Source organism: Bombina bombina, chromosome 12, assembly GCF_027579735.1.
Source record: "Bombina bombina isolate aBomBom1 chromosome 12, aBomBom1.pri, whole genome shotgun sequence".
Classification (NCBI taxonomy): Eukaryota; Metazoa; Chordata; class Amphibia; order Anura; family Bombinatoridae; genus Bombina; species Bombina bombina.
In genome coordinates this window covers 109,240,693-109,254,671 of record NC_069510.1, presented here as the reverse complement: position 1 = coordinate 109,254,671, position 13,979 = coordinate 109,240,693, and the positions used below count along the sequence as shown (strand labels likewise).

The 13,979-nt window shown below is 39.9% G+C and overlaps 1 protein-coding gene across 1 annotated transcript in view; it reads right to left on the bottom strand.

Moving 5' to 3' along the window:
• AK1 (adenylate kinase 1) overlaps positions 1 to 13,979 on the bottom strand; it is a 72,718-nt gene that overhangs the window by 36,645 nt on the left and 22,094 nt on the right. The window contains exon 2 of the mRNA XM_053696050.1: positions 6,557 to 6,596. Within this exon, the coding sequence (XP_053552025.1) occupies positions 6,557 to 6,563 (7 nt within the window). The 5' untranslated portion in view covers positions 6,564 to 6,596. The remainder of the gene's footprint in view (positions 1 to 6,556; positions 6,597 to 13,979) is intronic.

The window sequence follows — 13,979 nt, the reverse complement described above, 5'->3', positions numbered from 1 at the left end:
TCCGATCAGCCAATAGAATGCGAGCTCAATCTGATTGGCTGATTGGATCAGCCAATCGGATTGAACTTGAATCTGATTGGCTGATTCCATCAGCCAATCAGAATTTTCCTACCTTAATTCCGATTGGCTGATAGAATCCTATCAGCCAATCGGAATTGAGGGGACGCCATCTTGGATGACGTCCCTTAAAGGAGCCTTCATTCGTCGTAGTCCGTCGGTGATGAAGGAGGTTCCGCGTCGGCGGAAGGAAGATTCAAGACCCGGCTTGGAAGATGACTTCGCCCGGATAGAAGACCTCTTCAGCACCTCTTTGAAGATGACATCGGCCGGATCGAAGACTTTTCTTCAGCGCCGCCTGGATGATGACTTCATCGGATGGAAGATTTCTTCAGCGCCGCTTGGAGGATTAACTTCTTCCGCTCCGGATGTCCACTTCGGTTCCATCGGTGGCTCGGCTGAGTGAAGACGACTAAAGGTAGGATGATCTTCAGGGGATTAGTGTTAGGTTTTTGTAAGGGGGGTTTGGGTTAGATTAGGGGTATGTGGGTGGTGGGTTTTAATGTTGGGGGGGGGTTGTATTTTTCTTTTACAGGCAAAAGAGCTGTTTTCTTTGGGGCATGCCCCCACAAATGGCCCTTTTAAGGGCTGGTAAGGTAAAAGAGCTTTGAACTTTATTTAATTTAGAATAGGGTAGGGCATTTTTTTATTTTGGGGGGGTTTGTTATTGTATTAGGGGGCTTAGATTAGGTGTAAGTAGCTTAAAATTGTTGTAATATTTTTAACATGTTTGTAACTTATTTTTTTATTTTTTGTAACTTAGCTTTTTTTATTTTTTGTACTTTAGTTAGTTTATGTAATTGTATTTAATTGTAGTTATTTGTATGTAGTTTATTTAGTTAATTTAATAATAGTGTAGTATTAGGTTTAATTGTAACTTAGGTTAGGATTTATTTTACAGGTAATTTTGTATTTCTTTTAGCTAGGTAGTTATTAAATAGTTAATAACTATTTAATAACTATTCTAACTAGCTAAAATAAATACAAAGTTACCTGTAAAATAAATATAAATCCTAAGATAGCTACAATATAATTAGTAATTATATTGTAGCTATCTTAGGGTTTATTTTACAGGTAAGTATTTATTTTTAAATAGGAATAATTTATTAAAGTATAGTGTAGTGTTAGGTGTAATTGTAACTTAGGTTAGGATTTATTTTACAGGTAAATTTCAGTTTATTTTAGCTAGGTAAGCTATTAAATAGTTAATAACTATTTAATAGCTATTGTACCTAGTTAAAATAAATTGAAATTTGCCTGTAAAATAAAAATAAATCCTAAAATAGCTAGAATATAATTATTATTTATATTGTAGCTATATTAGGGTTTATTTTATAGGTAAGTATTTAGTTTTAAATAGGATTCATTTAGTTAATAAGAGTTAATTTATTTAGATTTATTTAATTAATATTTAAGTTAGGGGGGCGTTAGGGTTAGACTTAGGTTTAGGGGTTAATAATTTTATTACAGTGGCGGCGGCGTAGTGGGGGGCAGGATAGGGGTTAATAAATTTATTATAGGTGGCGACGGTGTAGGGGGGGCAGATTAGGGGTTAATAAATTTATTATAGGTGGCGACGGTGTAGGGGGGGCAGGATAGGGGTTAATACATTTAATATAGGTTGCGGCGGGTTCAGGGAGCGGCGGTTTAGGGGTTAATACATTTATTATAGTTGCGGTGGGCTCCGGGAGCGGCGGTTTAGGGGTTAATATGTATAGAGTAGCTTGCGGTGGGCTCCGGGAGCGGCGGTTTAGGGGGTAATAACTTTATTTAGTTGCGGCGGTGTAGGGGGGACAGATTAGTGGTGTTTAGACTCGGGGTACATGTTAGGGTGTTAGGTGTAGACAGCTCCCATAGGAATGAATGGGATGTCTGTCAGCAGCGAACTTGTACTTTCGCTATGGTCAGACTCCCATTGATTCCTATGGGATCCGCCGCCTCCAGGGGTGGCGGTTTGAAAACCAGGTACGCTGGGCCGTAAAAGTGCCGAGCGTACCTGCTAGTTTTTTGATAACTAGCAAAAGTAGTGAGAATGTGCCGCACTTGTGTGCGGAACATCTGGAGTGACGTAAGAATCGATCTGTGTCGGACTGAGTCCGGCGGATCGAAGCTTACGTCACAAAATTCTACTTTTGCCGGTCTCGAGCCTTTGATAACTAAGGCGTATCAGCCTCGCCACAAATACGCTGCGGAATTCCAGCGTATTTGAGGTTGACGGCTTGATAACTAGGCCCCAATGTCACCAACACCGGGGGAACTGTAAGCACTGAATTCCATATTACGAAGAGTAATCAGTTGCAGTTTGTGGGGGGGGGAAAGTGAATGCTATTGTGTTTGTAATTAAAGGGACATTAAACACTAAATACATGCTAGATAGAATGATGCATTCAAACAAAAGTTTAGTCTGAGTATAACACGTAGATGTATTTTTTAAAGTTTTATTACTTGTTTAAATATTGACAAAATAAGTGTAAAGTTTTAGTGTTTATAAAACAATGGGAGCTGCCATGTTGTAACTTAGGTTACCTTCTCTGTTGTGGTCAATTAGAGACAGTTATAAATAGGTCACTAGAGTGTGCAGCCAATGGCTGTGTGGGATGTAAAAGTGTTCTGCACTTCAATTTCTAACAGGAACTGAAAAGCTCACAGTTTCCAAATGAAATTACAGGTAAAGGGGTCAAAATAAATAACGAAAGAGTTTTTTGTATAGCACATCTGCATTGAAAAATGTCTGCATACACTACAGATGTTTTATATATTCCTTTTGCAATGCAGCTCTTAATTGTTGATATAAACTGTGCACATAAAAAAAAACATTTATTGTGTACACAGACCTTTCACAATGCATCACTTAATGGCTGATACATACTGTGCATATATATAAACATGTATTGTGTATGCAGACCTCTTGCAAGAAGTAACACTTAGTTGCTGATATATATTGTCCATATAAAAAACATTTTTTGTGTACAAAGAAAAATAGATAATAGGAGGAAATTAGAAAGTTACTTAAAATTGTATGCTCTATCTGAATCATGAAAGAAAAAATGGGGTTTAGTGTCCCTTTAATTGCTGATATGTAAGGTGGCAGGTTCATATAAACCATTTATTGTGTATGTAGACCTTTTTGCAATGCATCACCTAATTAATTGACGGTACATATGCTGAGCCTTGTTTGCAAATCTTTTGCATTGCAACTCTACACTTCTAATATATACTGTTAGTATCTGAATTTTTTTTTACTTTGTTAAATAACAGCCACTGAATTAGATTTCTAAAAATCACAAGGTAAAGGATTAATAAGGGAGATCCAGGATGACTTTTCTGTACCCCTAAAACAATATTCAAATCAGCCAATGAAAAAAGGACACATAACAAACTGATTAATTGCTTAAAAGACCAATTCCAGATGTCAACTCAACAGGCGCATAAATATATGATGTCCAATAACCATTTGAGGCTGCATGACAATAGGTTAAAGTATTTTCTAAAGGTTGGATATGGTAATAAAAATTAAATTAAAAAAGGGCGTAAAAGGGCCCTAAAATCATATGTTAAAGGGACATGAAACCCAAAAATGATACCTAGGTAGGCTCAGAAGTTGCTGATTGGTGGCACATATATGCCTCATGTTATTGGCTTACCCAATGCATTCAGCTAGCTCCCAGTGGTGCATTGCTGCTGCTTCTTCAACAAAGAATATCAAGAGAATGAAGCAAATTAGATAGCATGAGCAAATTGGAAATTTCTTTAAAATTGTATGTTCTATCTGAATTATGAAAGAAAAAGGATGGGTTTCATATCCCTTTAAGGCCTTTCAGTTGGCTGAAAATAAAGTTTTTTTTATCAGTCATACACTGAATGTCAGGCTGAGGCATTGCTATTCATTAATTGTGTAAGTAGGTGTGTGTGGCTATGTAGAGGTATTAGGTAAGTAGAGGTGTGTAGGTAGGTGTGTGTAGCTAGGTAGAGGTGAGAAGATAGGTTAGTGTGTAGTTAGCTGGGTGGAACTATGTAGAAGTGTGTAGGTAGGTGTGTGTAGCTAGGTAGAGGTGTGTAGGTAGATGTGTGTTTAACTATGTAGAAGTGTGTAGGTAGGTGTGTGTAGCCAGGTAGAGGTGTGTAGGTAGGTGTGTGTGTGTACCTATATAGAGGTGTGTAAGTAGGTGTGTGTAGCTAGGTAGGTGTGTGTATAGCTATGTAGAGGTGTGTAGGTAGGTGTGTGTAGCTATGAAAAGGTGTGTAGGTAGGTATGTGTAGCTAGGTATAAGTGTGTAGGTAGGTGTGTGTGGCTAAGTAGAGGTGTTTAGGTAGGTGTGTGTAGCTACTATGTAGCTACTAGCTAGGTAGAGGTGTGTAGGTAGGTATGTGTAGCTAGGTAGAGGTGTAGGTAGGTGTGTGTAGCTATGTAGAGCTGTGTAGGTAGGTGTGTGTAGCTAGGTAGAAGTTTGTAGGTAGGTGTGTGTAGCTATGTACAGGTGTGTAGGTAGGTGTGTGTAGCTACTATGTAGCTACTAGCTAGGTAGAGGTGTGTAGGTAGGTATGTGTAGCTAGGTAGAGGTGTAGGTAGGTGTGTGTAGCTATGTAGAGCTGTGTAGGTAGGTGTGTGTAGCTAGGTAGAAGTTTGTAGGTAGGTGTGTGTAGCTATGTACAGGTGTGTAGGTAGGTGTGTGTGTGTGTAGGTAGGTGTGTGTAGCTAGGTAGAAGTGTGTAGGTAGGTGTGTGTGTAGCTAGGTAGAGGTGTGTAGGTAGGTATGTGTAGCTAGATAGAGGTGTGTAGGTAGGTGTGTGTAGCTACTAGCTAGGTAGAGGTGTGTAGGTAGGTATATGTAGCTAGATAGAGGTGTGTAGGTAGGTGTGTGTAGCTACTAGCTTGGTAGAGGTGTGTAGGTAGGTAAGTGTAGCTAGGTAGAGGTGTGTAGGTAGGTGTGTGTAGGTAGGTAGGTGTGTAGCTAGGTATGTGTAGCTAGGTAGAGGTGTGTAGGTAGGTGTGTGTAGCTAGGTAGAGGTGTGTAGGTAGGTATGTGTGGCTAGGTAGAAGTGTGTAGGTAAGTGTGTGTAGCTAAATAGAGGTGTGTAGGTAGGTGTGTGTAGCTACTAGCTTGGTAGAGGTGTGTAGGTAGGTGTGTGTAGCTAGATAGAGGTGTGTAGGTAGGTATGTGTAGCTAGATAGAGGTTTGTAGGTAGGTGTGTGTAGCTATTAGCTTGGTAGAAGTGTAGCTAGATAGAGGTGTGTAGGTAGGTATGTGTAGCTAGATAGAGGTGTGTAGGTAGGTGTGTGTAGCTAGGTAGAGGTGTGTAGGTAGGTGTGTGTAGCTAGATAGAGGTGTGTAGGTAGGTATGTGTAGCTAGATAGAGGTGTGTAGGTAGGTGTGTGTAGCTACTAGCTTGGTAGAGGTGTGTAGGTAGGTGTGTGTAGCTAGATAGAGGTGTGTAGGTAGGTATGTGTAGCTAGATAGAGGTGTGTAGGTATGTGTGTGCAGCTAGATATAGGTGTGTAGGTAGGTATCTGTAGCTAGGAAGAGGTGTGTAGGTAGGTCTGTGTTTGTACCTATGTAGAGGTGTGTAGGTAGGTTTGTGTAGCTAGCTAGAGGTGTGTAGGTAGGTGTGTGTAACTAGCTAGAGGTGTGTGGGTAGGTGTGTGTGTGTACCTACAGTATGTAGAGGTGTGTAGGTAGGTGTGTGGGGCTATGTAGAGGTGTGTAGGTAGGTGTATGTAGCTAGCTAGAGGTGTGTAGGTAGGTGTGTGTCGCTAGGTAGAGGTGTGTAGGTAGGTGTGTGTGGCTAAGTATGTGTTTCTAGCTAGAGGTGTGTAGGTAGGTGTGTGTGGCTAGGTAGAGGTGTGTAGGTAGGTGTGTGTGGCTAGGTAGAGAGGTGTAGGTAGGTGTGTGTACATAGGTAGAGGTGTGTAGGTAGGTATGTGTGTACCTATGTAGAAGTGTGTAGGTAGGTGTGTGTGTAACTATGTAGATGTATGTAGTTAGGTGTGTGTAGCTAGCTAGAGGTGTGTAGGTAGGTGTGTTTACCTATGTAGAGGTGTGTAGGTAGGTGCATAGCTATGTAGAAATATGTAAGTAGGTATGTGTCGCTATGTAGAGGTGTGAAGAAAAGTTGGTGTGTGTACCTATATAGAGATATGTAGGTAGGTAGGTGTGGCTCTGTAGAGATATGTAAATAGGTGTATGTCACTATATAAAGGTGTGAAGATAAGTTGGTGTGTGTTGCTATGTAGAGATATGTAGGTAGGTGTGTGTAGGTATATAAAGGTGTGCAGATAAGTAGGTGTGTAGGTAGGTGTGTAGGAATGTAGAGATATGTAAGCAGGTATTTTCACCATGTAAGCAAACTTCACCTTGTGCTACAAGGTCACTTGTCTTCCCATTTAAATTGTTTGGAGAACTGATAGTGGCGTTGGCTGAGTGAGGTGCGGCCCACATAACCATAAAGCCACAGACACATAGTCAGAAGGTGGGAGAACTGGGGGGAGTTACGACCTTACCTGCCATCTTTGTGGGTTCAGCTGTTGAGGCAACCTCTGTCTGCAAGAGAGAATGAGAGAAGAAGACACCTGGTCATTATGGTCGTACACATGTATGGCTAGCGCTCTGCAGATAAGGGGACAGCTGGTCTATATTTACACCTATTACAGCAAAACAGTTGTGAGAAACAAAATATCAAGAGACAAATAGGAGAAAATGAGTTATCATCACTTTGTCTGAGCTAACAGCACTGACGTTTCCTGTTACACTGAACCTCCAGCCCTGCAGGCCCTGTCCACTGGATCGGTGCTGAAGATTTGCTGGAGATCCCTGCGGTAAACTGGTCCTTTTCAGTACTGACTGCAGAACTGATGGCTTCTCCCTCCATCTACCTCTGGCAACACCCACCCACTGATTTCACCAAAACACTGAAATATTTACTATAATCATTAATTGATGGCGGAAATACACAGTTAAAGTAATGCTCAGGAGCTGCAGAACATTGCTGTTCCCATTGGATTCCGCCTTTGAGCCAATCAGCAGCAGCCGTCACACAGCAGGGTCATGTGACTATTGCTGCTGATTGGGTCAGTAGCAGTTTTTGCTCAGAACCAGGGGTCCTCTGCAGCTCCAGATTGGTACTTTAAAGGGGTAGGGAATCCAGATTGAGCATGCAATGTTAAGCAACTTTCTAATTTACTCCTATTATCAACATTTAGCCATCAATCAGCAATCACTACCCAGGTGCTGAACCAAAAATGGGCCGGCTCCTAAGCTTACATTCTTTCTTTTCAAATAAAGATAGCAAGAGAATGAAGAAACTGATAATAGGAGTAAATTAAAAAGTTGAGTAAAATTGCTGCTCTATATGAATCATGAAAGAAACAAATTAGGTTTCATATCCCTTTAACTATATATGTATCTGTGTATATATATATATATATACTTTTGATTATCTCTTTATTTTATTTTCCTGGTCAACGTTTCAGTCCGTGCAAGGACTTTTTTCAAGATCATTTTTTTTCTCACTTAGAATGAATTCCTCTGCTGGGAATTCTAAGAGATAATACGTTTGAAAAGTCAAAAGTCCTGAGAGTGCCTCTTCATGATGCAGACTATTTAGAGAGCACCCTGGAAATATACCCAACAGAGAGTGTTTGGATCAACCCATTTGAAATATATATGTGTGTGTGTGTGTTCTACCTCTTCACCCCCGCTCTCTCTCCTGTCCTTTCTCATGTCAGTGACTGCTAATCTGGTATTTCGTTCTGGATGGCCTCTCACCACCTAAAGATTAACATGTCAAGACTGTGCTCCTTCTAATCCCCCCCCCCCCCTCAAGGTCTATGCCGACTTCTGACTGCTCTATCCCTGTGAACGGCATCACTATCTCCCCATCGCCCCAAGTCCGCTGCCTCGGAGTTACACTTGACTCCAATCTATCCTTCATCCCCCACATCCAATCGCTTTCTTCATCCTGCAGCAACCACCTACGCAATATTTCACCCTATTCTGAACGCTAACACCACAAAGCAAATACTCCACTCCCTTGTTATTTCCAGACTTGGCTACTGCAATAACCTACTTACTGGCCTTCCTCTTTCCCACCTCTCCCCCCTTCAATCCATCCTAAATGCCTCTGCCAGGCTGATCCACCTTTCCCGTCGCTCTGTATCTGCTGCACCTCTCTGCGAGTTCCTTCATTGGCTCCCCATTCACAGCAGAATTAAGTTTAAAATTCTCGCCCTTACATACAAAGCTCTCACCAACGCCGCTCCCCACTACCTATCCTCTCTAATAAACAAGTATACTCCAGCCCGCCCACTAAGATCCAACAATGACCTGCTCCTTGCATCCGCGACTATCACCTCCTCTCATGCTAGACTGCAGGACCTTTGTCGTGCAGCACCTACCCTCTGGAACCCTCTCCCTCGTGCTGTCAGGCTTTCCCCTAATCTTTCTTCTTTTAAATGCTCCCTGAAGACTTTTTTATTCAGAGAAGTCTACCACCCAACTCGGTCATAAATTAATTTCACTTACCTAACATTTCCCTCATCTAACTCTGCATTAACATCTTGCTCAATCTTGTAGTCTTCACCTCCTGTTTCTCAACCTCCTACCCTTCTAGATTGTAAGTTCCCACGGGAATAGGGCCCTCAATTCCTCCTGTATGTGTTTGTAAAATGTTGTCCTGTATCTTACAAGTTTGATATCTTTGTTTTATTTGAATAAATTGTACCCATGGACAGCGCTGCAGAATATGTTGGCGCTTCATAAATAAGGTATAATAATAATAATAATAATATATGTATGTGTGTATATATATATATATATATATATATATATATATATATATATATATATATATATATATACATAAAACAGTTATTGTGTACGCAGACCTTGTGCAATACAGTACTTAATTGCTAATATACTGTGTACTGCGTAATTACATTACTTTAATGTCTATTTAATACTGTATTTAGAGAAACAACTTGTTGTTAGGTGAATGGGATTAATGTAATAGCTAAGTACAAAAGGAGCTGAGTTATAAATAACTTGAGTCCTCTAATTAAAAATCATTCTAGTTAAGGGCAAATGAGATGCCTTAAAGATTTTTTCTTGATGCGCTTTTTACTGTTTCAGTTAAATTAGTCTAATCTCTATATTACTCTAAGGAAATAATAAGGATATATATATATATATATATATATATAAAACACGGAAGGGAACTGCACTCTAAGACCGGACCGGGTACAGATCCCATGACCCTGCAACATGCACAACTCTGGGTGCACAATAGCACTCTCAGGAAGCTGCACTGTCCCCAGAGTCACAGGCAGTTAACCCCAGACAGGTCTGCGTGCAAGGCACATAGGGAAAAATACAAAACAAATTAATACAGCACACAGAGAAAGTCCAGCACTCACTTACAAGCTCTCAGCTAAGATTAAAAGCAAAAATGGAAGAGTTCAGGGGTGTATTAAGGCATAGGCCAATGAGGCCGGTGCCTAGGGCAGCAGATTTTTAAGGGGCAGCAGAATTTTGAGTCCCTAGGGCCACTCTACTGAACTCAGGGCCGGGTGGCTAAATCAACCAATTACAAATTACTTAAATGGCCTTTCTCCCGTCAATACATCTTCATTAGGCATTAAAACACTTAAACGGATTAGTCACTAAATACTTGTACATTTACTGTTTGTCTATCTGTCATACATGCAAAGAATAAGTATTTATTGCTGAATCTATACAACTATGTGACTTAAAACACAACTGAAAATATGTTGTATGCATTTAATACATTCAGAAACAATACAAGTATATACTTTATTATGATTGTATCATGTGACTTTATCCCCTAGGATACAATTCCTAAACCTATCATAACTACTGTTGTATTTTTTAAGTACTTTTAAAGGCCAGTTTGTATATTCATTACATATTTATCCAAGCAGATATTTTGCTTAAATAACTGTCAATCACAAAAAAAGATGTTTAAGGTTGAACAACTACCTACTGACAAACTATCATACAGTGAAGGATATTTTTTTCTGATAAAAAGACACTTTAATCATCTGACTTGCAAAATAATGTCTTTATATATATATATATATATATATATATGTGTGTGTGTGTGTGTGTGTGTGTGTGTGTGTGTGTGTGTGTGTGTGTGTGTGTGTGTGTGTGACCAGAGTGAATGCAAGCCCTGGGGAACATCTACTTAAAAAGACATGAGTGCCTAGGGCAGCACAAAACCTAAATACGCCCCTGGAAGAGTTCTGGCCAAATGGGATAAGCGCAGGTACCACGTCAAGGTCCTTTCCAAAACCTAAACAGCCACACAATGCAAGCTCTCAATATATATATATACAAAACACGGAAGGGAACTGCACTCTCAGACCGGACCGGGTACACATCCCATGACCCTGCAACATGCACAGCTCTGGGTGCACAATAGCACTCTCAGGAAGCTGCACTGTCCCCAGAGTCACAGGCAGTTAACCCCAGACAGGTCTGGGTGCAAGGCACATAGGGAAAAATACTAAACAAATTAATACAGCACACAGAGAAAGTCCAGCACTCACTTACAAGCTCTCAGCTAAGATTAAAAGCAAAAATGGAAGAGTTAGTTACCGCATCTGGCCAAATGGGATAAGCGCAGGTACCACGTCAAGGTCCTTTCCAAAACCTAAACAGCCACACAATGCAAGCTCTCAATCCAACAAACTGGGAACAAGTGAAGGGTGCACAGGCTTATGCATGCATAGCCCTGCTATTGTGCACCCAGGGCTGTGCATGTTACAGGGTCATGGGATGTGTACCCGGTCCGGTCTGAGAAAACAGTCCCCTTCTGTGTTTTGTCTAGGGTGATTACATAAGCCTGTGCACCCTTCACTTTTTCCCAGTTTGTTGGATTGAGAGCTTGCATTGTGTGGCTGTTTAGGATTTTAGGTTTTGGAAAGGACCTTGACGAGGTACCTGGGCTTATCCCATTTGGCCAGATGTGGTAACTTGTTTGCTTTTAATCTTAGCTGAGAGCTTGTAAGTGAGTGCTGGACTTTCTCTGTGTGCTATGCAAAAGGTCTGCATATATGTCAGCAAAATATGCATTGTTTTGCAGCTCAGGGACATACCTCTTGAAAACCCCTCTTGAGTGCATTATTTATTTGTCAGAATTTTCTGTTATACAGGATCTAGTCCAGCCATAATTGGAGGAATAGGAAATGCATAATTTTCAGATTTAAAGGGACAGTATACTATAAAATTGTTTTTCCCTTAATGTGTTTCCAATTACTTTACTTACCAGCTGAAGAGTATAAAATGTATGAGATTTGCTTTTTAAGGTTTAATTGTGTAGATTAATTAGCTATTTTGTGTTTTGAAGCCACAACCTAATAATATGGGTTGAGCTTGTAGATATAATCAGATCTCATTACTTTATCACATTGTGTACATATACCTGCTTCTTTATCTTATATCTGACCATAAACCAAAGACCAATACTTGGAGAGAACAATGGAAAATTAACATTTTATTACCTTATCTCTTCTATACCCCACAGGGAGTGTAATTTCTTCTACTGGCTGTGTTTACATAGCTTGGCCTTAAAGGCCAAAAACTTTCAGGATAATTGGGGATACCACGGGCTAAATTAACTATTTCAAATGCCCATGTAAGGGTAATGGAAATACTTGTAAACAATCTAATACACTCCAGCAGGTAAAGCGGATCATTAGGAACAAATTAAAAGGGAGGCAAATTTTGAGTAAACTGTCCCTCTAAAGTACAGGACAATTATTTTACTATGCAGTTAACATTTTATCTGCAATAAATTAATTTTATATTTTAATATATATCCATATCAATGACTAATAAACACACAGGTTTAGGCAGACGCTCACACATACCCACTGAGGCGAGGAGCCTAAACACATCTCGCAGGGCACCTACTTACTGCTCCTAACCAGCAGGTGTGACACAAATAAAGGACTCTGTGACACTTTCTGTAAACACATTAGGTGAAATAGTGATAAATATGCACGGAGGGAGGAGCAGAGTGACGCACAGAAAGATGGAGAGGGAACAATTATCAACTCCTTGGGCACCAGTTAAATAGTCAGTGAATTGAATGTTAATTCCCTGTGACATCCCTCTGCGGTGAATTTAAAAGAAATTAAAAAAAATATATTAAACAAACAAACACTGATAATTATTTTACATCCATCGTAGACATTATTCACCACTTTACGTGAACTTATTACAGTAATTAACGCTTTCCATACCATACAACTCAGCAGACAAACAGCCTATTCTCTGATACTGATGTGTACAAAACAGTGATTAACCCCTTTCATACCATACATTTTAGCAGATAAATTACCTTTTCTCATATACTTATGCTTCCAGAGCAATGATTAACCCCTTCCATACACCTCAGCAGGCAAATTGCCTTTTCTCTCATAGTGATGCTTCCAGAGCAGTGATTAACTCCTTCCATACCATAACCTCAGCAAATTAATAGCCTATTCTCAGATACTGATGCCTCCAGAGCAGTAATTAACCTCTTCCATTGCATACACTTCAGAAGACAAATGACCTACTATATAATACTGATGCTAACAGAGCAGTGATTAACCTCTTCCATTGCATACACTTTAGAAGACAAATGACCTACTATATAATACTGATGCCAACAGAGCAGTGATTAACCCCTCTTATTGCATACACCTCAGCAGACAAATGACCTAATATCTAATACTGATGCCTCTAGAGCAGTGATTAACCTCTTCCATTGCATACACTTCAGCAGACAAATGGCCTACTATCTAATACTAATGCTAAAAGAGCAGTGATTAACCCGTTATTGCTTACACCTCAGCAGACAAATGGCTTACTATCTAATACTAATGCTAACAGAGCAGTGATTAACCCCTCGTATTGCATAAACCTTAGCAGACAAATTACCTACTAATACTGATGCTAACAGAGCAGTGATTAACCCCTCTTATTGCATACACCTTGGCAGACAAATGGCTTACTATCTAATACTAATGCTAAGAGAGCAGTGATTAACCCCTCTTATTGCATACACCTCAGCAGACAAATGGCTTACTATCTAATACTGATGCTAAAAGAGCAGTGATTAACCCCTCTTATTGCATACACCTCAGCAGATAAATTACCTACTATCTAATACTGATGCTAACAGAGCAGTGATTAACCCCTCTTATTGCATACACCTCAGCAGACAAATGGCTTACTATCTAATACTAATGCTAACAGAGCAGTGATTAACCCCTCTTATTGCATAAACCTCAGCAGACAAATTACCTACTATCTAATACTGATGCTAACAGAGCAGTGATTAACCCCTCTTATTGCATACACCTCAGCAGACAAATTACCTATATCTAATACAGATGCTAACAGAGCAGTGATTAACCCCTCTTATTGCATACACCTCAGCAGACAAATGGCTTACTATCTAATACTGATGCTAAAAGAGCAGTGATTAACCCCTCTTATTGCATACACCTCACCAGACAAATTACCTACTATCTAATACTGATGCTAAAAGAGCAGTGATTAACCCCTCTTATTGCATACACCTCAGCAGACAAATGGCTTACTATCTAATACTAATGCTAACAGAGCAGTGATTAACCCCTCTTATTGCATAAACCTCAGCAGACAAATGGCTTACTATCTAATACTGATGCTAAAAGAGCAGTGATTAACCCCTCTTATTGCATACACCTCAGCAGACAAATTACCTACTATCTAATACTGATGCTAAAAGAGCAGTGATTAACCCCTTTTATTGCATACACCTCAGCAGACAAATGGCTTACTATCTAATACTAATGCTAACAGAGCAGTGATTAACCCCTCGTATTGCATAAACCTCAGCAGACAAATTACCTACTATCTAATACTGATGCT